Raw genomic sequence first — 22,131 nt, 5'->3', positions numbered from 1 at the left:
GGCGCCCCCCGAATCTTTTCGCCCGAGTACGGAAGTACTTGAAAATCGTGGCGCTCGGGAAAAAAAGGCGCGTGGCCGAGTAGGTTCACTCATCTCTAGTAAGCAAGGTTCTCGGCCGCGGGCAGGGTCAGATTCAGCTGTGGGCCACTGCATGCGGAATCCGACCAAACCAAAATGGTTGAAAAACTTTTGTTTCTTTGAGATGGCCAATTTAGAGTCCAGAACTTAACTGTATCAAGATGCTATGGCTGACTTTAAGAAGGCCGTGCACACAAGTTATTCCAGAAATATTGATGAACTTTAACACATTTGCAGGGAGGAATAGTCCAAATTCCTTATCAATGTAGAGCAAATCTTATTTGCTGCTGTACAAAATGTTTGTTGGAGGTGACTAATTTGTTATAACCGGACCACATTATGTTGCTATATCTTATTATTTTTTATACAGATCTTCTGCTTGCCTTCTCACAAGTTAAAAATTAAAATTCTGACTATCTGCAGCGATCTGCAGTGTGAACTCAACGGATTTAGATTTGTAGGCCCACCATTGTGTTAAATATTTGCTGTAAAAATCTGTTTACAATAAGCTCGCTGCTAGTGGTATCAGCTGGAAAATGTGCGTCATTCAATAAATGTATGGATGGTAATGCGACTTACAAAGAGTGTTGTAAGTCTTAAATTGGTGGTGTTCCAGTAAATGTGGTATTGTATTAAATATGTTCACTTTACACAAGTGTTTTTTGTTTACTTGTCTTTTTTTAAAAGTTGCTTTTGGTAGATGAGCTTTAACTGAAACGTACTGTCAATACCAACCTGAAGTATAACTGATTTATTGTCCTCCACGTTCAGAGTATTGCGCTGGTTAACTGTGAAGACCAACTGTGTTTCAGATGAGCGACTGATTTTCATTTCATCCCTTTTAGACACTGAACTTAAGAAGAGGTTTGCTTTATGCAGACTAGTAGGTTCTCGCTTTACTGTGGCTGTTGTATTTGAGGTTTCTGTACATCTGCTGGAATCACAAGTAACTTGGCCAATTTCCTGTTTCACTTGAACAATCAAAGTCAGGTGATCATCAGATGGTTGAGGTTGCTGTGTTCTTTTCTCGTACTCAAGCTGTTCTTTTAGTCTCTCCACTAATTCTTGCTTCTGTTTCAACCTTCTAGTTAGTTCTTCAATCTGCCTGTCTTTCTCTTGTAGCATAATGTCTCTGTACCTGACATCTGTAGGGGAACTCCCTGTGACCGATGCTGGAGATTGCAAAAAGAGAAGATGTGTGACAGAAGAAACCGTCTCTGCTGAAGAGTCTCCAGCAGTGTGCACATTCTCTGCACTAGCCTTAGAAATTTCTGAAGGGCAAGGAGAACATGGTGCGGAGGAACTGAAGCCACATAAGCTTAATGGATCCAAAATTGAGGAAGGTGTGTAAACATTTGGGATCACTGATATCACCTCACAAGGCTTGGACTGTTGAATTGAGGCAGGCTTCAAATAAGTTGTAACAGTGCAAAGATCTTGTGTTGCTTTAAGTCTTTCAATAAGGTCAACCTTTGTCCCAGACACATGTAGGCCACGCTGCTTTAGCTCTTGTTTTAACTCGGGTACCTGATTGTGATCAACATAATAAACAAAGTAGTAAATTAAAATGAATAACTGTAAATATAAATAGCATATTTATTTACATGACTAATTCCACAGAAAAAAGAAACCACACAATACAACGCTTTACTCTATAATGGATACTGTGAGCCAAACAGCGTTTACAGAGTGCCCACGGGTGAAGGATGTGTGCACAGTATCCATTATAGAGTAGATCAGAACCAACGATCTAAATACTCACCAACCCCAAGAAGGATGGGGATTTGACCTCTTTAGGATAGATAATTTAGCACCTTGTCAAATACAGATCGACTCAACTATGACTCGTCAGACACCTCTGGTGACTTGTTATTGACTGATTATGCGCTAAATTGATTTTGTGCAAAGAGACGGAGTGGATTTATTGCTTCTAATCAGTGAATCCATGTGGTATAACTGAGACATAATTTGCCTCTTTGTGGGGTTACCCTTTTCAGGGTAATTATTCTGTAGTTAGGTAGGTGCCACTGCAAAAGTCAAATTAGGGATCGCTTTTTTTGCTATTTTTTTTTACTTCTGTTTTGGAAACTATCAATTTGTATTGGTTATCAAGATCTAGTGGAGTATATCTACATGCTATATGAAAGTGTTTTGTGAAATAAGTATTGTCTATCTTGATTATTTAAATGCATGTGAGTACTTTAATGGTAGTAAGATATTTTGGCTGTAATCATTTTAATAGGCTTATTCTGCAGTGATTTCTGGTGCTTTTTGTTGCTCTACAATTTTTTACCTGTTATTTGCAGTGATTCTTGTGCTGTTTTGGCAATAAGAAAAATATGCAGACAAGTACATTCTTTAAACAGATTGATGTCAATAGCTACTTAGAAGTCATTGGCACACATCACCAACTATGGCTAAAAAATATCCTGTTTGGGAAATTCAAGCGTCTATGTGGGAATTGTTCTGATAATAGCACATATACACAGGCTAAAATTTTACCAGCAAAATTCAAAAAAGAGACATCCTAATAATTAATAAAAATGCATAAATCAGAGCTAAAGTCTTAAATCAGCCCAGTGCCTATAGAAAAAATTCACTAAAAGTGACATGAATTGAGGCTTCTGTTTTTTCTATACGGCCGCCTGAAGTCTGGATCACCCATGCGTCCTACAGGAAGGAGCATGGTAAATGCAACTGTGGTAAGTCAGCACTCTACCCTCCCAGCTCCCCATGTATGTAAGGGGTCAGGGGTCTCCCTATGGGATGCTGCATAATTGCACTTTGACGATCCCGGTCTTTGTGGCAGATTTCCCTGTCTGTCCCGCTAATAATTGAGTCTCCCAGGACCTGTCTAGCCTGCTCTGCACTCCTATTCCCCTTCCTACTGGTGCAGACATTCCCCTGGCCTTCCTGTCAGAGGGCATGTTGTGTTGCAGCTGTGCTAATCCTATAATGGAATCCCCCTCATCTGTCAAGTACCATTTATTTTATAGTTTTACTCATTGGGCTCTAATTTTAACCCCTTAGTGTTGAAGCCTGTTTGTGCCTTAGTGACGGAGCCAAATTTCGGAAATCTGACATGTGTCACTTTAACATAGAATAACTCCATAAAGGTTTTGCATATCCAAGTGATTCTGACAATGTGTTTTCACCACATGTTGTACTTCATTTAGGTGGTAAAAATAGACTGATAGAATTTGTGCATATTTATTAAAAGTGCCGAAATTGGGAAAATTTTGAAAACATTATTTTTTCACATTTTCAACTGCAATATCTCAAATATGTGCAAACATGCTGTACAAATTTTTGATGACATATATATTTCCATATGTTTACTTTATTGTAGATGCACATTTGGAAAACTTTCGTTTTTTTTTTACCATTTAGGAGATGTACAAATTTAACATTACTTATCAACATTTTGAGGAACACTTTGTTTTCTTACACCAAGCCAAGATTGCAAAGGCTCATAGTTGCCAGAATGATAGATACCACCACAAATGACCCCATTTTAAAAACTACACCCTTAATATATTTACTGAGGGGTGTTATGAGTATTTTGACCCCACAGTTTTTTTTTTATGGAGTTAATGTTAGAAGAGAAAAATAACATTTTTAAAGACCACTTTTTTTCTACTACAGTGCACATGAAAATGTGGATTTACACTCTAAAATGGATACCCTCGTTTGTTCTGTGTTTAGAAACATACCCATTGTGGCCCTAATCTTATGTCCGTATGCACAACAGGGCCCAAACCGAAAGGAGCAGCCTATGGTTTTCAGAACAGAAATTTTGCTTTAAGGCATTTTATGCCCCATTTCACACTCGTCGAGTCCTTGAGCGGCTAAAACAATATAGAACCCCCACATTTTGAAAACTAGAGCCCTTAACAAATTCATCTAGGGGTGTGCTGCACATTTTGACCCCACAGTATTATGTCCATATGCACAATGGGGTCCAAAATGAAAGGAGCAGCCAGTGGCTTTCAGAACAGACATTTTGCTTGGAGGTACTAGACCCCTTAACAAATTCATCTAGGGGTGTACTGCGTATTTTGACCCCATAGTTTTTGAATGAAGTTAAGCAAAGCAGAAGGAAAACATAACGATTTTCATTTTTTGGCAATTATGTAATTTTAAAAACATGTTTTTTTGTACAGCACACATATGAATGAAGACTTTCAACCCAAAATAGACCCCCCTGTTTGTCCTGTATTCAGAGAAATACCGATTGTGGCCCTAATCTTATGCCCGTATGCACAATGGAGCCCAAATCGAAAGGAGCATTACACGTCAACAGTTTTTTTTTAACTTCTACATATTTCTCTGTCTGGGTAGCCAGCCCTTTGAAGGACATTATTCCCTCTGGATTTCTAGCAATTTTTCTAATTTTCTGAAAGTTTTTTTCATTCTGTGAACTTTTCCTGCGGTTTTCTATATCTTTTCTTTTTCTTCTTTTTATTTCATCCCTTCTGTATCCTGTCCATCCCTTTTTCTTTTCTCTTTTTTATCAATGCACAAGAATCTTAAATTTTGTTCCCTCATTATCGTAGCTTTAATTTCTTAAGGACATGGCCTATTTTGCCCTTAGGGTGCATTCACACAAGCGTGTGCGTACATAGGTGCGCACAGAACCGCCCACCCATGTACGTGCACAAACACGCGTGAATGCAGGTCCGTGCCCGTTGCCCTCAATAGGGCCATGGCTGCTACCAGGACCATTGCAAGCAACGGGCTGCCGGGGGCCCCATTGAAAGCAATGGGCTGCCAGCAACCCCTGCAGTGATTTTCGGGGAAGGGCTTGAAATATAAGCCCTTCCCTGAAAATCATCCCTGGTTTGTGTAAAGAAAAAAATATATAGATAAACTCACCTCTCCACCGCTGCTGTGTAAATATTCCCCGCGGGGAGTCCATTGAATTTAATGAATGGCTGAGGGCTGCCTGTGATTGGCTGAGCGCTCAGCCAATCAGATACAACACTTTCAGCAGGCGGAGATTTTAAATCCCCGCCTGCTGAAAGAGACTCAGAGCAGTGATGGGACCCAAGCTGTTAGATGTGCCTGAGCCCCAGCAGTGGCGGAGAGGTGAGTATTTATTTATTTATTTATTTTTTTACACCAGATAGGAATGATTTTCAGGGAAGGGCTTATATTTAAAGCCCTTCCCTGAAAAATCACTGCAGGGGTGTTGGCATTGCGATTCTCTGCCTCAGCTGTGACAGCTGTAGCAGGAGATTCTTTACTCCCCGCGAGGAGTCCCCTTTCACTGAACACTGTGACAGTGCTATCACTGTGTTTAGTGACAAGGGGACTTTCTGTGAGTTTTGCAGGTATGTGTGTTTGCACGCCTGTAAAACACGGACATGTGAACACACCATAGGGAACCAATGGTTCTAATAGATGCGTGGTTTTGTGTGCACTAGAGATGAGCGAACGTACTCAGATAAGCACTACTCGTCCGAGTAATGTGCTTTATCCGAGTACCTCCCCGCTCGTCCTGAAAGATTCGGGACGTGCTGCGGAGCAGGGAGCTGCAGGGGAGAGCGGGGAGGAACGGAGGGGAGATCTTTCTCTCCTTCTCTCCCGCCCGCTCTCCCCTGCTCCCCGCTGCGACTCACCTGTCAGCAGCGGAGCGCCCCGAATCTTTCAGGACGAGCGGCGAGATACTCGGATAAAGCAAATTACTTAGGACGAGTAGTGCTTATCCGAGTACGTTCGCTCATCTCTAGTGTGCACCTATCTACGCACACACACACACACACACACACACTTGTCTGAAAGCACCCTTAGGGTCCAGACCTTACTTTTCAAATCTTACATCTGTCATTTTATGTGGTAATGCTTTTACTTATTGACGCAATTCAGAGATTGTTTTTCTTATTCGTGACATAGTCTAGTTTATGCTAGTGGTAAATTTTTAGCAATAAATTGTCTTTATTAAGAAAAAAAATCTACATTTACTGAAAATTTTGAAACACTCGCAATTTTCATACTGAGTTTTTCTACTTGTGAGGCTATCTACACACAGGCGGGTTTCTCAGCCCAATAGCGCGCTCATGAATGCACAATTTACTTGTGGATGCGAGGCGATTTTCAGGCAAAAATGCCTCGCATCACATCTGTAAAAATTCTGATTGTCTCGCACGGGGAAGCTTTTCCCATTGAATTCAATGGGAAACCTGTCATCGCGCTTAGATATACATCTCACGGCATGCAAAAGCTGTGCAAAGCATTAAAGGTCCCACTGAAATTAATGCGTGATGCGTTCCAAGGAACACAAAGAAGCAGGACAAGCAAAAACAACCTTCGCATTGGCAGGCAAGCAGCAGGGATCTCAGCAGTGAAACCCCCACTGATCAGCATGAAATCCTATGGATAGGGAATAATTTGAAGTTGTGGAACAAATTTTAAGTCAACTGGGCTGGAGGCTATGAAGAATATTGCACAGTATTATGTTAAACTGCCTTGTTCTGTCTTATTCCAGCTGTTAGAAAATGAAATCTCCCCATTTGCCCTACAAGTCTGGTAAAGGAAACTGGGAAGTTTCTGGTAGAAGGCCACTGCGGTATTGGATATTGAGTTTACATTTTATATATCATTTACAAGACTAAGAAAAGGGCAGGACAAAATGTCACAGATGAGGGAAAGCAAAATAACAATCCAATAACAATAGTGTGTGCTGCATGCAAATTGTGTCACTGATTATATGATTTTAGGGTGTTTAATTATTTTGTCTGCTTTTTCTGTGTACTATATGGCTGCTAAGTGCATTAAAGGGGATATCAGGATTAAAAGAACACAGTTGCTTCCAGAAACACCACTACACTTGTCTGCAGTCTACATGTTGTATTGCAGCTCACTTCCATTCACTTTACAGCGGTAAAGATATGACGTCACATTTACAGGCTTACCCAGACGGTTTACGGGATGTCGAAACAGCTGCAGCCAATAACAGAGCTCGGTGATTGATCGCTGAGCTCTGTTGTTGGCTGCAGCGCCTGGACGTCCCGTAGTGGAGGACTGAGAGGCGTCGCGGTACACAGCAGGGAGAGGTGACAATATGCCTATTTATTATTTTAGTGCATGGGAAAGGCATTTCACCCATAAGCTATAACTTGGACAACTCCTGTAATGAGCTGTAATACCAAGCACCTCTTGTAGACTGAAGTTCTGTCTTTCCTGTTTTGGACAACCTGAAAACTCTTTACCCAGAATTATGTAGAATGTGTTTTTGTACATCATGTTAACTTTACCTTCAGGTCTTCCAGATTGCTTGGCAGAGGCCCAGTTTTTGTTGCAGTAGTTGGCTTACTGTTGTTCTGTTTAAATCCTATAGGGGCACAGTGAGTAGAAATGCTGACTGCAGGAAGTGCGCCCTCCATAGTGGTAGTAACAGCGGCGTTCGGCTGATCATGCAGTAGCCTATTGATAGTAGGAATAAAGCAAAATCAGGTTAGATAAAAGCAGCATAGATCAACTTCAATTTAAATGAGCTTTGGCATCAGAGTATACCATTCTCTGTACAAATACTATTTAAAGGCCATAGCCCCCTGTGAACGCACTATTATTGCATTGTAAGAACTTTAAGAAAAAAAACAGATTAGCAATTGTTTTTTGTAAAAATGTGCTATGGTTCTGGCTTCTCAAATACAAACAGCTTGATGCAGTTCTTTCCTGATTCCACCTGACTGCTCACGAACGGTTTGCTCACCAGCCTGTCTCTCATCCCCCTTGACCATGAACCTAAACTAAAATCTACAAAGTGACAAATGGTACTGGTGTATCTTGTCTCCACCGGAAGAATGGGTGCAGACATGGGTTGGCCTGCTTGAGTAGTAGGGGAGGGCTTGTTGACGCCCACAACAGCACTCCCATTTCACCTGGTGAAGACGCTGGTGTCAGTGTCTCGGCTCCCATCTGCTATGGCAACCCTGCTTTACTCCGCTGCTGCTGTGAGTCTCCCATGCCGAACCTGCTGCCTGTGCTCCCTGGGCCACTGGGACTGTCACCCGCCATCAGCTGTCTATTGGCTCCCTCTGCCCTGGCATCCCCGCTCGCATCTCCACTGTCACTCTGCTCTCCACCCCCTCCCTCGCCATCCACCGCTCACGGCCCCACTGTCACTGTATCCCCCGCACAGTGGCATGTTACGAAGCCGCACTCCCTCACTCTCCCCCGGCGCTGTCCTCTCCTCTGTGCTTCCAGCCGCACTGTCATTGTCCTCCCTGGCCACTGTCAGTCTTCTCTCCAGGCACCTGCGCTCCCCCCTCACTCTTCCCCGGTGCTCTTGTAGTGTCCCAGAATATTATTTTGGACCCCTCCATATTGTCATACATGTTTGTCTTATGTGGATGCACTGTGCAAAGCTGTCATGTCTAATTTTCTGTATGTGTGTTACACAGCTGCAGTGTCTTAAGGGTTAACTACATTAAAATGATTGCTGTAAGTTTGGTTGCATGTTTGTTGTACCTATCTTGCTATGTCATGTGACGTGGTGTGGATGAATCTATAAATATTAGTGATTTGGTTCCAGGAGTGGAGTTCAGAGTTCCATCTTGTCTGCCGAGGAACACCCATCTAACACCTGAGGGCTTGCTACGACAGAGGCGCATGAGGGCACCATCAGCCCTTGTGCAGCTGAAGATGGAAGAAAAGGAGAGACCGCCGGACCGTATGTAAAGCGCATGGAAGTGAGTAAGAGTAAATGTTTCTTCCCCATAGAGTCCCCAACACAAGAGAGATCCATACTGAGTAATTACCCTTGCCAGTGACAAATGTATACAGTTAAATAACAGTGCAGAAGTCTACTGAATGTTACCATGCAGTGGTTGCTGGTCCTCCCGGGGCGGCGGTATGCGGGGTCCCGTGGTCGGGGCACGTCCCCCCGGCTTGTTGTCCGGCTGGTGGGGGAACGGGTGCCTGGCCAGCGTGGGCGGCGTGGTGCTGGTGGCTCACGCACACCTGTGAGTGCAGCTGCCATGCATGAGGTCCCTTTTATTATGTTCTGTTGGGAGTTGGCTGTCTCCCTCTCTCCGTCTCTGGGCAGAGGCTTTTAGTTAAAGGTAGGGCACAGATTGGCAATCACTGCCGGTTATTGGTTTCCCTCAGTGTGCTAGCTAGTCTGCCTCGGTTGGTCTCCTGCTTTAGTCATCTTGTCTGCAATACTTTGCTATTATCCGCCAGGTTTTTCCATCTGCCTCAGTTTTGCTTAGTATTGTTCGTGTTGGTTATTTTCATCTGCCTTTTCTGTCGGTATTCTACCCTTTCCATCCAGGTAAGCCAGCATCTCTTTTTTGGTCCCTAGTGAGAGTAGGGATCACCGCCCAGGTGCCTGCCTGAGGTTAGCCAGGAGTGGAGGCAAGTAGGCAGGGACAGGGGTTGTGGGTGAGATCTAGGGCACCCGGGCTGGCGTATCAAGGGTAGTACACCGTAACATAATAACTGGCCCTTAAAATTGCTTTCCAATGGAGTCCATGAGTACCCTCGCAAGTCAGTTGCAGGATTTAGTGGTCGTGATCCAAGACCTGTCTGGTCGTATGGTGGCCCAGGAGCAGCGGGAGTTAGTGCATGTTTCTACCGCCCCTTCTATTCCTGAGCCCAAGTGTCTGCTTCCTGAGGTATTTTCAGGGGAGAGGAGCAAGTTTTTTTGTTTCTCAGCAGGCATGTAGATTGTATTTTCGGATGCGGCCCCGCTCCTCCGGCTCAGAATCCCAGAAAGTTGGATTGATTATGTCCTTAATTCGGGGTCCCCCCCAGACATGGGCCTACTCCTTACCTGAGAGTTCGGCTTGCCTGCAGTTAGTTGATTCGTTTTTTTGGGATCTTTGAGGTATTTTTGATCAGCCGGACCGTGCGGGGTTGGCGGTATCCCATCTCATGTCTCTATCAAGGGCAGCAGTGGGTAGAGGACTATTGCTCTAAATTAAGACTGTATGCAGTTGAAATCTCTTGGAACGATAGCGCCCTTAAAGATGTGTTTTTGTTAGGTCTTTCTGACGCAGTCAAGGATCTACTCATTTCTCATCCCGCTCCCGTGACGCTCAATGATGCAATGGAATGGGCGGTCAATGCTGACAGGAGGCTAAGATCTAGAAAAGAGGAACGTCAGGCCCGTAAGGCTAGGGAATCCAGCAGACCCGCTCCCACTTCTCCCATGCGAACTTCTGGTGCAGAGCCTATGGAAGTGGATCACCTAAGTCCCAAAGAACGGCGATGGTTCCGGATGACTCATCGCCTCTGCCTCTATTGTGGGAAAGCCAGACATCGTATAGCGACCTGTCCTCAGAAGCGTCTACAACATTAGTCTGAACTGGCGGAAAACTTCAGATCCTAGGCGATTTTTGGGAGGATCGCCTAGGATCACAGGTGCTCCCTAAGTTGTTGGTGCCTTGTCAGATTGGCTTCCTGAATTTCACTCGGTCCGGTCAAGCTTTTATTGATTCAGGGGCTGACGCCAATTTGATTAGTTTAAGTTTTGTCAGGCCTCTGATGACTGAATTCTCGGCGTTAAAGATTCCCATATGCTTCACTAGTATTAATTCTACCCCTCTGTCTGCAGGGGTTGTACAATGGAGGACTCCCATGTTACAGTTCACTGTGGGTGTTCTCCATTCTGAGAATCTGTCATTCTTGGTAATGGAAAGGATGTCTGTTGATGTAGTACTTGGTATGCCCTGGTTGGCACTGCACAATTGGGGGTTGTCCTGTCATAGTCACTTAGCTACCATATCCAAGTGTGCAGCAGATACCATACTTATTCCTGAGTATTTGTCTGATTTTCATGATGTATTTTCCCAAAAACTGTGTGAGACTTTGCCTCCCCATAGGGAGTGGGACTGTGGTATTGATTTGATCCCCAACAGTCCCATCCCTAAGGGAGCCATCTTCAATTTGTCTGGGCGGGAGCAAGAAGCCTTTAAGTCCTATATTTTGGAGTCTCTGGCCAAACGACATATCAGGCCATCAAGGTCTCCTGCCGGGGCAGGTCTCTTCTTTGTAGAGAAGAAGGATGGGACATTGAGGCCTTGTGTGGATTATCGGACTTTGAATAAAATTACAGTGAAGAACCAGTGCTCCTTGCCCCTGATTCCTGATTTATTGAATCAGGTGGTAGGGGCCCACTGGTTTTCCAAATTGGACTTAAGGGGGGCTTAAGATTTAATTCACATCCGAAAGGGAGATGAGTGGAAGACCTCGTTCAACACCTCGTTCGGACATTTTGAATGTCTAGTCATGCCCTTTGGACTTTGTAATGCCCCCGCTGTGTTCCAGGGATTTATGAACGCGGTCTTCAACGACTTCCTGTGGGTATTTTTGGTCATATATCTCGATGACATTCTGGTGTACTCCCCAGACTGGGATTCACATGTGCGGCACCTGAGGCTGGTTCTGACCGGTTTGCTTGAGTACCAACTTTTTGTCAAGTTGGAGAAATGCATTTTTCGTACTCAACAAGTGTCTTTCCTTGGTTATATGATTTCACCCACGGAAATTCAAATAGAGTCTGATAAAGTGTCAGCAATCTCCCAATGGGTCAGACCAGATAACCTGAAAGCTCTCCAGCGGTTTTTAGGTTTCGCAAATTTCTACCGTAGATTTATTAAGAATTATTCTGTTATTGCTCAACCCCTGACCGATCTTACCAAGAAGGGTGTCGATTTGGTAAGATGGTCACCAGAGGCCCTAGAGGCTTTTAGTCGTCTCAAAAGGGCGTTTACTGCTGCTAGTACAGCCTGACGCGCGGCGACCGTTCATCATTGAGGTCGATGTGTCGGGGGAGGGGGCTGTATTGTCTCAGGAAGTCAGCGGGAGACCTCGGTATAATCCATGTGCGTTCTTCTCACGGAAGTTGAGTTCAGCGGAATGTAACTATGGTGTGGGTAATCATGAGTTATTGGCGATTAAGTGGTCCCTAGAAGAGTGGCGTCACCATCTTGAGGGGGCAAGGCATCCCATTACCGTGTATACTGATCATAAAAACTTGGTATATCTTGCCAATGCTAAGAGACTCACAGCTCTTCAGGCCAGGTGGGCATTGTTTTTTGCCAGGTTTAACCTTGTCATTACATATATTCCAAGGAAGAAGAACGTGAAGGCAGACGCCCTCTCACGGAGTTTCGGTTCGCCGGAAAGTGAGACAGTGGCTCCCGAGAATATCTTGGCACCTGGGGTTGTGGTGGCAGCTGTAGACTCTGATCTCGTTCCTCAGCTACAAAATTGTCAGCAGGATGCTCATTTGGGGGTGCCGGAGGGCAGATGGTTTGTGCCAGAGTCCTTGCGTCTCAAAGTCATTGAAGAGTTTCACTCATCTGTTCTCGCAGGCCATCCGGGGTTCAGGGGACTCTGGATCTTTGTACCAGACACTACTGGTGGCCAGGCATGTCTCGGGAGATCCACGACTTTGTTAAGGGATGCTCTGTCTGTGCAGCAGTAAAAGTCGGCGTCGGCGTCCGGAGGAGCCTCTGAGACCGTTACCGGTGCCTTTTCATCCGTGGTCGCATTTATCGGTAGATTTTATCAACGATCTACCCGAGTCTCAGAAGTTCACCACTATCCTAGTTGTTGTAGACCGTTTCTTAAAGATGGCACATTTCGTGGCGTTAAAGAAGCTACCCTCTGCGATAGAATTTTCCAAGATTTTTGTGAAAGAAATCATTCATCTACATGGGGTTCCCAAGAACATTGTATCTGATCGCGGTGTTCAGTTGGTTGCGCAATTTTGGCGAGCCTTCTGTAGAAACCTGGGAACGTTGCTTTCCTTCTCGTCAGCATTCCACCTGCAAACTAATGGTCAGACTGAGGGGAAGAACCAGGATTTAGTGCAATATTTACGGTTGTTTGCTAGCAAAAAGGCTCATCAGTGGGCATAATTCCTGCCATTGGCAGAGTTTGCGCTAAACAACCGTACTTGTTCTTCCACTGGGGTATTTCCATTCCTTTGCGTATATGGTCAGGATCCTTGCTTCCTTACAGCTATTTCTACTCTGTCTGCCTGTCCTGCAGCTGATGTCGCCGCAGATGCGCTGCAGTGGCTATGGAAAGAAGTACGGAAGAACCTGGAAGCAACGGGGGCTCATATGCAGTTGCGTAGTGGGAGTAGTCTCTCAGTATCTGAACCTTACAGGATGGGACAGAAGGTATATTTGTCTTCTAGAAATCTCAAATTGAAGGTTCCGTCTTTGAAACTGGTGCCACGTTACGTGGGTCCCTTTGTCATCACACATGTAGTAAATTCGCTTGCTTATGAACTTGATTTGCCAGCTACATGGAGGGTTCATAGGGTTTTTCATAAGTCATTATTGAAACCTTTTGTCCCTTCGGTGACTTATCCGCCAGGTTTTTCCATCTGCTTCAGTTCTGCGTCACGAACTGACAACTACGACCCTCATCATTGTCTGCCACTACAGGTAACGAGAAGTGTGTATATAGTTTATTCCTCTGCCCTGTGTACAAGTTGCCCCCTGTCACGTAACAGGATATATATATTTTTACATAGTTGTACACCACAACATTTAGTGGCCTCACGAACAGGCTATTGGTTGCCACACACTGTGCGCCTGGCTGCCGCCTACTGTCAGTCTCCTCTCCAGCAACTGCGCTAAGACAGAGAGCAGGACCGCCTTCTGGGGCATGCCATATTGCAGGGAGGCTGGCGGCAACACAATTACAGCCAGGCCCATTGCAGGGAGGCCGACGGGGAAGCTGCTTGAAGCTGAGACAGGAGGGTATCGCACAGCCCAGCCAATCAGCAGCTGTGGACATACCCTACACCTCCCACAGCACAATCCTAGGTCTCCACCCATTTTTGATACACCAGTACCACGACAAACATTCATCAAATAGTATTTCAGATTAGATTCAGCCTTCAGGAGAGGTCTGTTGGATAGTAGACCTTGCAGAGAGCTTACTGACAGAACGAGACCAGAGCAGCCTTCAGCAGATTCTACTACAGTACAGAAATATACAGGGGTGAACCTATAGGAGATGCAGAGGATGCGGTTGCACCCAGGCCCAGGAGCCATATAGGGAGGCTAGTATTATGAATAAAGCATTATAGTCAGAGCATCAGGGCCCAGGAGGTTCAATTTACGCCTCTGTGTGATATATATACACTACCGTTCAAAAGTTTGGGGTCACCCAAACAATTTTGTGTTTTCCATGAAAAGTCACACTTATTCACCACCATGCGTTGTGAAATGAATAGAAAATAGAGTCAAGACATTGACAAGGTTAGAAATAATGATTTGTATTTGAAATAACATTGTTTTTACATCAAACTTTGCTTTCGTCAAAGAATCCTCCTTTTGCAGCAATTACAGCATTGCACACCTTTGACATTCTAGCTGTTAATTTGTTGAGGTAAGCTTGTGAAATTGCACCCCACGCTTCTAGAAGCATCTCCCACAAGTTGGATTGGTTGGATGGGCACTTCTGGCGTACCATACGGTCAAGCTGCTCCCACAACAGCTCAATGGGGTTCAGATCTGGTGACTGCGCTGGCCACTCCATTACCGATAGAATACCAGCTGCCTGCTTCTGCTGTAAATAGTTCTTGCACAATTTGGAGGTGTGTTTAGGGTCATTGTCCTGTTGTAGGATGAAATTGGTTCCAATCAAGCGCTGTCCACTGGGTATGGCATGGCGTTGCAAAATGGAGTGATAGCCTTCCTTATTCAGAATCCCTTTTACCCTGTACAAATCTCCCACCTTACCAGCACCAAAGCAACCCCAGACCATCACATTACCTCCACCATGCTTAACAAATGGCGTCAGGCATTCTTCCAGCATCTTTTCATTTGTTCTGCGTCTCACAAACGTTCTTGTTTGTGATCCAAACACCTCAAACTTGGATTCATCCGTCCACAACACTTTTTTCCAGTCTTCCTCTGTCCAATGTCTGTGTTCTTTTGCCCATCTTAATCTTTTTCTTTTATTGGCCAGTCTCAGATATGGCTTTTTCTTTGCCACTCTGCCCTGAAGCCCAAAATCCCGCAGCCGCCTCTTCACTGTAGATGTTGACACTGGTGTTTTGTGGGTACTATTTAATGAAGATGCCAGTTGGGTACCTGTGAGGCGTCTGTTTCTCAAACTAGAGACTCTAATGTGCTTATCTTCTTGCTTAGTTGTGCAACGCGGCCTCCCACTTCTTTTTCTACTCTGGTTAGAGCCTGTTTGTGCTGTCCTCTGAAGGGAGTAGTACACACCGTTGTAGGAAATCTTCAATTTCTTAGCAATTTCTCGCATGGAATAGCCTTCATTTCTAAGAACAAGAATAGACTGTCGAGTTTCAGATGAAAGTTCTCTTTTTCTGGCCATTTTGAGCGTTTAATTGACCCCACAAATGTGATGCTCCAGAAACTCAATCTGCTCACAGGAAGGTCACTTTTGTAGCTTCTGTAACGAGCTAGACTGTTTTCAGATGTGTGAACATGATTGCACAAGGGTTTTCTACTCATCAATTAGCCTTCTGAGCCAATGAGCAAACACATTGTACCATTAGAACACTGGAGTGATAGTTGCTGGAAATGGGCCTCTATTCACCTTTGTAGATTTTGCACAAAAAACCAGGCATTTGCAGCTAGAATAGTCATTTACCACATTAGCAATGTATAGAGTGCATTTGTTTAAAGTTAGGACTAGTTTAAAGTTATCTTCATTGAAAAGTACAGTGCTTTTCCTTCAAAAATAAGGACATTTCAATGTGACCCCAAACTTTTGAACGGTAGTGTATATATATTTATTACAGTACATGCAGCTGCAAAAACCAAAAAGGTGGAACATTTCTAAAGGAAACTAATTGTCAATCTGTTTAATTTGTTAAAGGACAAACAACACAATAAAAAAATATGTCCAGAGCCATAAACTTCATTATTAGCGGTTTTGTCATGTCAGGGCAGCTTATGATTCATTTAATTTATTCATCTAACAAGCTGTTGAGATGCTGTGAGGAGTCATCAAGGGAGTCCTGTATGCAAACTAATACCAAAGAAGCAGGCATGGAGTTTGTACTGCCTCCAGCTTGGATGCAAGATGTGATACAGATGGGCATGCAGGCTCTAGGCATAAAGGTTCCGTAAGGTATCCTGTGGCATTATCGGTCCACAGTTGCTGTAACTGAATCTCTAGATCATGCAAACTTGTAGGCAGTCGAAGCTGGCGTCCCAGAAGGTCCTATGCATGTTCTATTGGTGATAAACCTGGCAACTGGGCAGCCATGTTAAAGCTACTCTATATAAACAAAGACTGCCCTTACCCCCTCTCTGATTACCTGATGCACACTGTGCATTGGTAATGCATTATTAGTCTAAGGCATTACAGGCTGCTTTGATTGACCAGTGATGCCCACGTGAGCAGCAAAGGCCAGTCACAGCAGACTACCAATACATACTAATGTGCATCAGGTAGTAACGGAAGCGGTGAGTCAGACTGTGTTTGTCCAAGACCAGAGGGTAGCTTTTTAAATTAGGAAGCTGACTTGGCTATTCCAAAACACAAATAATCTTTTTCAAGCATTCTCTACTTGATTTATTTCTGTGATTTGTTGTGTCACCCAATGTCTCTTCAGCTTGAAGACATGGACTGCTGGTCTTACATAGTCCTGTCAAATGATATGATATACCTTTCAAATTCATTGTTCCCTCAATGATTGCAAGACATCCAGGCCTTGAGGCAGAAAAGTGTCCCCAAATCATAAAGCTATGTCGACCATGCTTCAGAGCTGAGATGAACTTTTAGTGTTGGTGTATGTTCTTTTTCTCCCACATAGCATTGTGCATTTGTCCTAAAATGTTCCACCTTTGCTCAGTCTCCATAACCTTATCCACCGACAGATACTCTACAATTTCTCCTTCGCCTTGTGAAATAATTTTTTCATTCATTTGTCCTATAGTTTCATTAGTTGCCCTTTGTGCCCTTTGAAACAATAAATTCTTTATTCCCAATATTAGGTTGCAGTTGAGAAACATTGGTTATCAGTTGCTCTGTACTATGAACTACATTACAAAATTCACAATTTAATGTAATTATACCGTTAGTATCTTTTGTGATATGATCTTCGACGATTTTTAAAAGTGCAGCCGCATATTGCCCTGATTCTGTGTCGTTATGCAGTTGAACGTGTATATTTGTAGTTAGGCTAAATTTTTTTTACATGCTGCCATAATGTAGACGCCTTTAAACATGCATTTATTTCATCTGCTTCTGTGCCCCTACTTGTTACAGGTAGAGTCTGTCTAAAATCGCCAACAATCAATATCACCATCCCTCACTTTTGTTGCCATTAATATTTTTCATGGTCCGATTTAATGCTTCGATTGCTCTTTTATGGGACATTGTACATTCGTCCCACACCAAAAGCTTACATTGCTGCAACATTCGTCCACGTTCACTATTTTTACTGATGTTACAAGTTGGTGTTTCCTCATGAGCTAAGTTCAATGGCAGCTTAAGTACTGAATGCGCTGTATAGTAAGTAACAAATAGACAGACATCTGTCAGGCATGATTTAGTGAATCCTGCACTGAGCAGGAGGTGGGACCTGATGACCCTGGAGATCCGTTCCAACTCTACCATTCTATGATTCTATAACCGTAAATGCCAGACTGATGAGGCATTCAATTTCTGAAGTTGTACGGGCATTTAACAGTCTTTAATCCACAGTGTCACATGTACAGGGAATACTGTATGCCATAGAAGGCATTACCACCCACAATAGACAGCAGAGTGGCCGCTCACGGGTGCTTAAGGATCATGACCAGTGACTTCTGGCTAAAATGGACTGCGCAAACAGACAAGTGACTGAGACAGAAATTTTATCCACATTCCGTACAGGACACCACACATGCATATTCCTCAGGTCAGTGCAGCATTCCTTAGTTTCCATCAGATATAGGGGCAGAAGTGCCTTTGTTAGCACCCGTGCATCAGACACAGTGCCTCACCTGGGCTTGTGAGGTTGTTAACTGGACCTTAGAGGACTGGTAATGTGGTATGGTAGGATATGCCATAGTACTAATTGTTTTGGGCTGATGGTAGTGTTCGTGTGTGGAGAAGAGCCCATGAAGCCATGTACCCCAGTTGTCAAAAAGGCACTGTGCAGTGTGCTGATGACTTCATGCAGGTGTGTTCTTATAGCATGGGTTGGGTCTACTGGTCCTCCTAAGCATTTTATTGACCAATGTCAAATACGTTTCACTACATGGTGACCATTTGCAGCCCTTCATGGGCTTCATGTACCCAACAGCAATGGGATATTCCAATGAGGTAATGCACCGTGCCATCAGGCTTAAGTTGTCCACAACTGGTTCAAGGTGCATACTGGAGAATTCTTATAGATGGTGTGGCCTCCACGTTCACCATGCATGAGCTTAATTGAGCACTTATGGGATGGGATGGAAAGGTTCTTATACGCCAGAGATCCTACATCTATGAATATCATGGAGTTGTGGATGGCTGTTCAGACCTCACTGCTCAACATCCCTCCAGTGGTCTCCCATCCACTTGTGGAATCAATGCCATGTCAAGTTGCTGCACTTTGCTGAGCTAGAGAGTGTCCTGCATGATATTAGTTCCTGTCCCATGAATTTTGGCATGTCAGTGTATTTCAGTTATAGAAACCACTAAGGCCTCATGTCCATGGCAAAAATTGAATTTTAAAAACCACGCGGGTCTCCCGTGTGTAAGATCCGCGCCCATAGGTCGTACAGAAGAAAGCAGATCCGGCCTGCAAGGAGGAAATCCCCGCAGTATCTGGACAGGTAAGTATATTTTATTTTCTGGCCTCATGGGGAAATGGGGAAACCGTGCAGGCCCGTGGACATGAGGCCTTACTTAGAAATAAAATCCTGACAATATATCAAAACTTATACAACTGAACTTACTTTGGAGGTGCTGGAAGGATGGTCTGATAATTGTAATTCTGCTGCTGATGATTAATAATTTGTAGCTGAAGAAAAAGCTGCTGCTGTTGCAGAATTTTTGCATAAGAGGAGTTCATTGTTGGAGACCCTTTCAGCCTTTGATCAGGGGAAACATACTGGTGATACTTCAGCTTCTTCATCTTGAGTTTGGTATTTTTTATTTTCTTAGCTCGAAATTTTTCGTGAAATGTTTTTGTATGGTTTTGCTGAAATATAAAAAATGAAATAGGTAAGCTTGTTATAACTGAAAAGCATTTAATTGGAGTCCTTGTAACAATAGGATATAAGCATGAAGGGAAGTTAAATGCTCTTAGGCTTGGTTCAAACGGGGCGGGTTCACGATGGAAATCCCGCGGTTTGGCCACAGCAAAAGACCGCGAGATTTCCGCTGGGAGAACCGCTACTTCAAAACCCCCGATGGTTTTGAAGTGGCCCGCCTGCTCGCTCTTTCTCCCATAGAGGAGAGCGTGGCCGCAGCGTAAAAAGAAAAATGAACATGCTGCGGTCGGCAAATCCGCGCAGCAGCGGCGGCTTCTGCCGGCTTAGCCGCAGCGGATTTGCCGTCCCGTGTGGACGAGATTTCTGAGAAATCTCGTCCACATGGCTGGCTAATCCTGGGTTTAGCAGCCACATTCGGATTTGCCGCAGCGAAATTCCGCACGGAATTTACGCTGCAAATCCTCCCCGTGTGAACCCAGCATTAAAATTAGCCCTTTCCCTGAAGAAACTTTGTGTTACTATACATAGGTACAGGGATCATTTCTGTAAACAGCTTACACACAACACTTTTTAAATTAAAAAGGAACCCATCTACTTGAACTTGCTGTCAAGTTTGCAGGCAACATATTATGAATCAGGGGGAGCTAAACAGGTGGCTATATAGCTTGTTGGAAAAGTTTCAGCATAAGGACTCTTTCACACGAGCATATATCTGCCGCCGTTTTTTTACCGTCAGCCGATATACGCTACGATCTGATGCATTGGATTTCAATGTATCAGATCACTTGGCCGTATTCCCGCAGCATAAAATATAGCTAATATAGCGCCAGGCCAGAAAGATAGTCCTGGAACTATCTTTCCGGCCAGGATACGTCGGCCGCTGCATTGACTCCTATGGGAGCCAATGACAGTGGCCAGAGAAAGGAGGTGGGAGGGAGTTTAGCTGCATGACTTCTTTCCTCCTCTCTCCTCCCCTCTGGCTGTTTGCAATGGAAGGGGTGGGATGCGGGCGGAGCTAAGCTCCTCCCCGCCCTATCCCATTGCTGGCTGCGGACAAGGCATGGGGAGGGGGCTGGAGCTTAGCTCTGCGCTGCCCCATCCCATTGCAAACAGCCGGAGGGGAGGGGAGAGGAGAGAGGAGTTGAGCCAGCGAGGGGGAAGGGAGGGGAGACAGCATTGCGGCCTCGGCGTATATGCGCCGGGCGGTGATGTCTGAATGGGCACACAAACATTAGATTTGAGCGCCCGTTCACGCGTTTTTACAGTGCCTACGGCTGTATGAGAGAGCCCTAACTTGTATTTTATTCATATGAATCTCTGCTCATTCTAAGCTTAGATGTCGTTGCGTGTAAATGTGCGCCCATCATCTGATCGTTAAAATCAGTACAACATAAAAATCGGCACTCAACAAAGGATCTGAGCGCAGATAATAGCTTTGGGCTATTATCTGCGCTCAGCTAAGGCTTCATTTGCATACCTAATTGGTATTTAAAGGGGTTGTCTCGCGGCAGCAAGTGGGGTTATACACTTCTGTATGGCCATATTAATGCACTTTGTAATGTACATCGTGCATTAAATATGAGCCATACAGAAGTTATTCACTTACCTGCTCCGTTGCTAGCGTCCCCGTCTCCATGGATCCGTCTAATTCTGATGTCTTCTTGCTTTTTTAGACGCGCTTGCGCTGTGCGGTCTTCTCCCCTTCTGCTCGGTCCAGGCACGAGCAGCGTTCTGGCTCCGCCCCTTCTACACGTCATCGCATAGCTCCGCCCCCATCACGTGTGCCGATTCCAGCCAATCAGGAGGCTGGAATCGGCAATGGAACGCACAGAGCCCATGGTGCACCATGGGAGAAGACCCGCGGTGCACCATGGGAGAAAACCGCAGTGCATCCCTGGGAAAGGACCGGCGGGCATCTTAGGGAGAAGATTTTTTAAAGTCCTTATTTCGTCGGATCGGTAAGTAGCAAGCGGTTTAAAAACCGCTTTAATTTGCTATTTTATGCCAGGGGGGTGACAGGGGGAATGGGGTAAGGTAAAATTTTGAGGTTTGCTGCGAGACAACCCCTTTAAGTAGCTGAGTAGCTACTTAAATGCCAATTAATTTTTATGCAAAATGATCACTCAAAGCTGTCACTCAAACTGTCGTTTGAGCGATCTTTAAGCGATAATCAGCCCTTGTAAATCAACCCTTAGAATGTGGGATTGCAAATTCAATAGTTTTTTTTAAGTGTTTTCAATTGTGCAAGAGTAAAAAATATCTGGTCTGGTCGGGGGTGGGGTGGGGGGTGTCCCATCTTCTCCCCTCAAAAATGTAATAAAAGCTATACAACACATTATATGTAACCCAGAGTGGTGTAATTAAAAATACAACTTGTCCCAAAAAATTAATCTTTATATGGCTATGTCAATAAGTTATTGCTTTTGCAATGCGATGATGAATAACTCTTGGTCCTTAAGTCAAAAAATAGGCTTGTTACTTAGGCTAACCTCACACAAGCAAGTGCAACATGGCTGCTGATACAAGGCATTTTTGTATCAAAACTGTTGTGGTGGAGGATCACAAAGTGTCTCCCATTGTTTTCAATGGAGACATTGCATCACACTCGTATGCACTTGGCATATGGTGCAATGCTGCCGCTGGCCCCATTGAAAACAATGGGCGATGCAATGCAAGGGTACGCCCAAAGATAGGACATGCCATGATTTTTACCCACTCAGCAATGTGATGCGGAAAAAAAAAATCGCTCATATGTATGACTCCATTCAAAAAAATGGGGTTCATATTTGTGCGAGATTTGTGCGTCTTGTAATCTCACATGATTTTCTCGACCGTGTAAAAATGGCCTAAGGGTTTAAGACCTCTCATGTTCCATGTCATGAAAGAGACAAAGCAAACAAAGGAAAGTAGAACT

General features: G+C 44.3%; 1 protein-coding gene across 2 annotated transcripts in view; it reads right to left on the bottom strand.

The window, feature by feature from the left end:
- Positions 1-22,131, bottom strand: part of MRTFA (myocardin related transcription factor A) — a 94,524-nt gene that overhangs the window by 9,578 nt on the left and 62,815 nt on the right. For both annotated transcript variants that reach the window (XM_066596184.1, XM_066596183.1), the window contains exons 7-9: positions 18,960-19,204; positions 7,335-7,503; positions 814-1,605 (exon numbers count right to left, since the gene is read on the bottom strand). In XM_066596184.1, the coding sequence (XP_066452281.1) occupies positions 814-1,605; positions 7,335-7,503; positions 18,960-19,204 (1,206 nt within the window). The remainder of the gene's footprint in view (positions 1-813; positions 1,606-7,334; positions 7,504-18,959; positions 19,205-22,131) is intronic.

This window comes from Eleutherodactylus coqui, chromosome 3 (genome assembly GCF_035609145.1).
Source record: "Eleutherodactylus coqui strain aEleCoq1 chromosome 3, aEleCoq1.hap1, whole genome shotgun sequence".
In the NCBI taxonomy this organism is placed as follows: Eukaryota; Metazoa; Chordata; class Amphibia; order Anura; family Eleutherodactylidae; genus Eleutherodactylus; species Eleutherodactylus coqui.
Note: the sequence above shows the minus strand (reverse complement) of the source record. Positions and strands in the feature narration are given on the sequence as shown.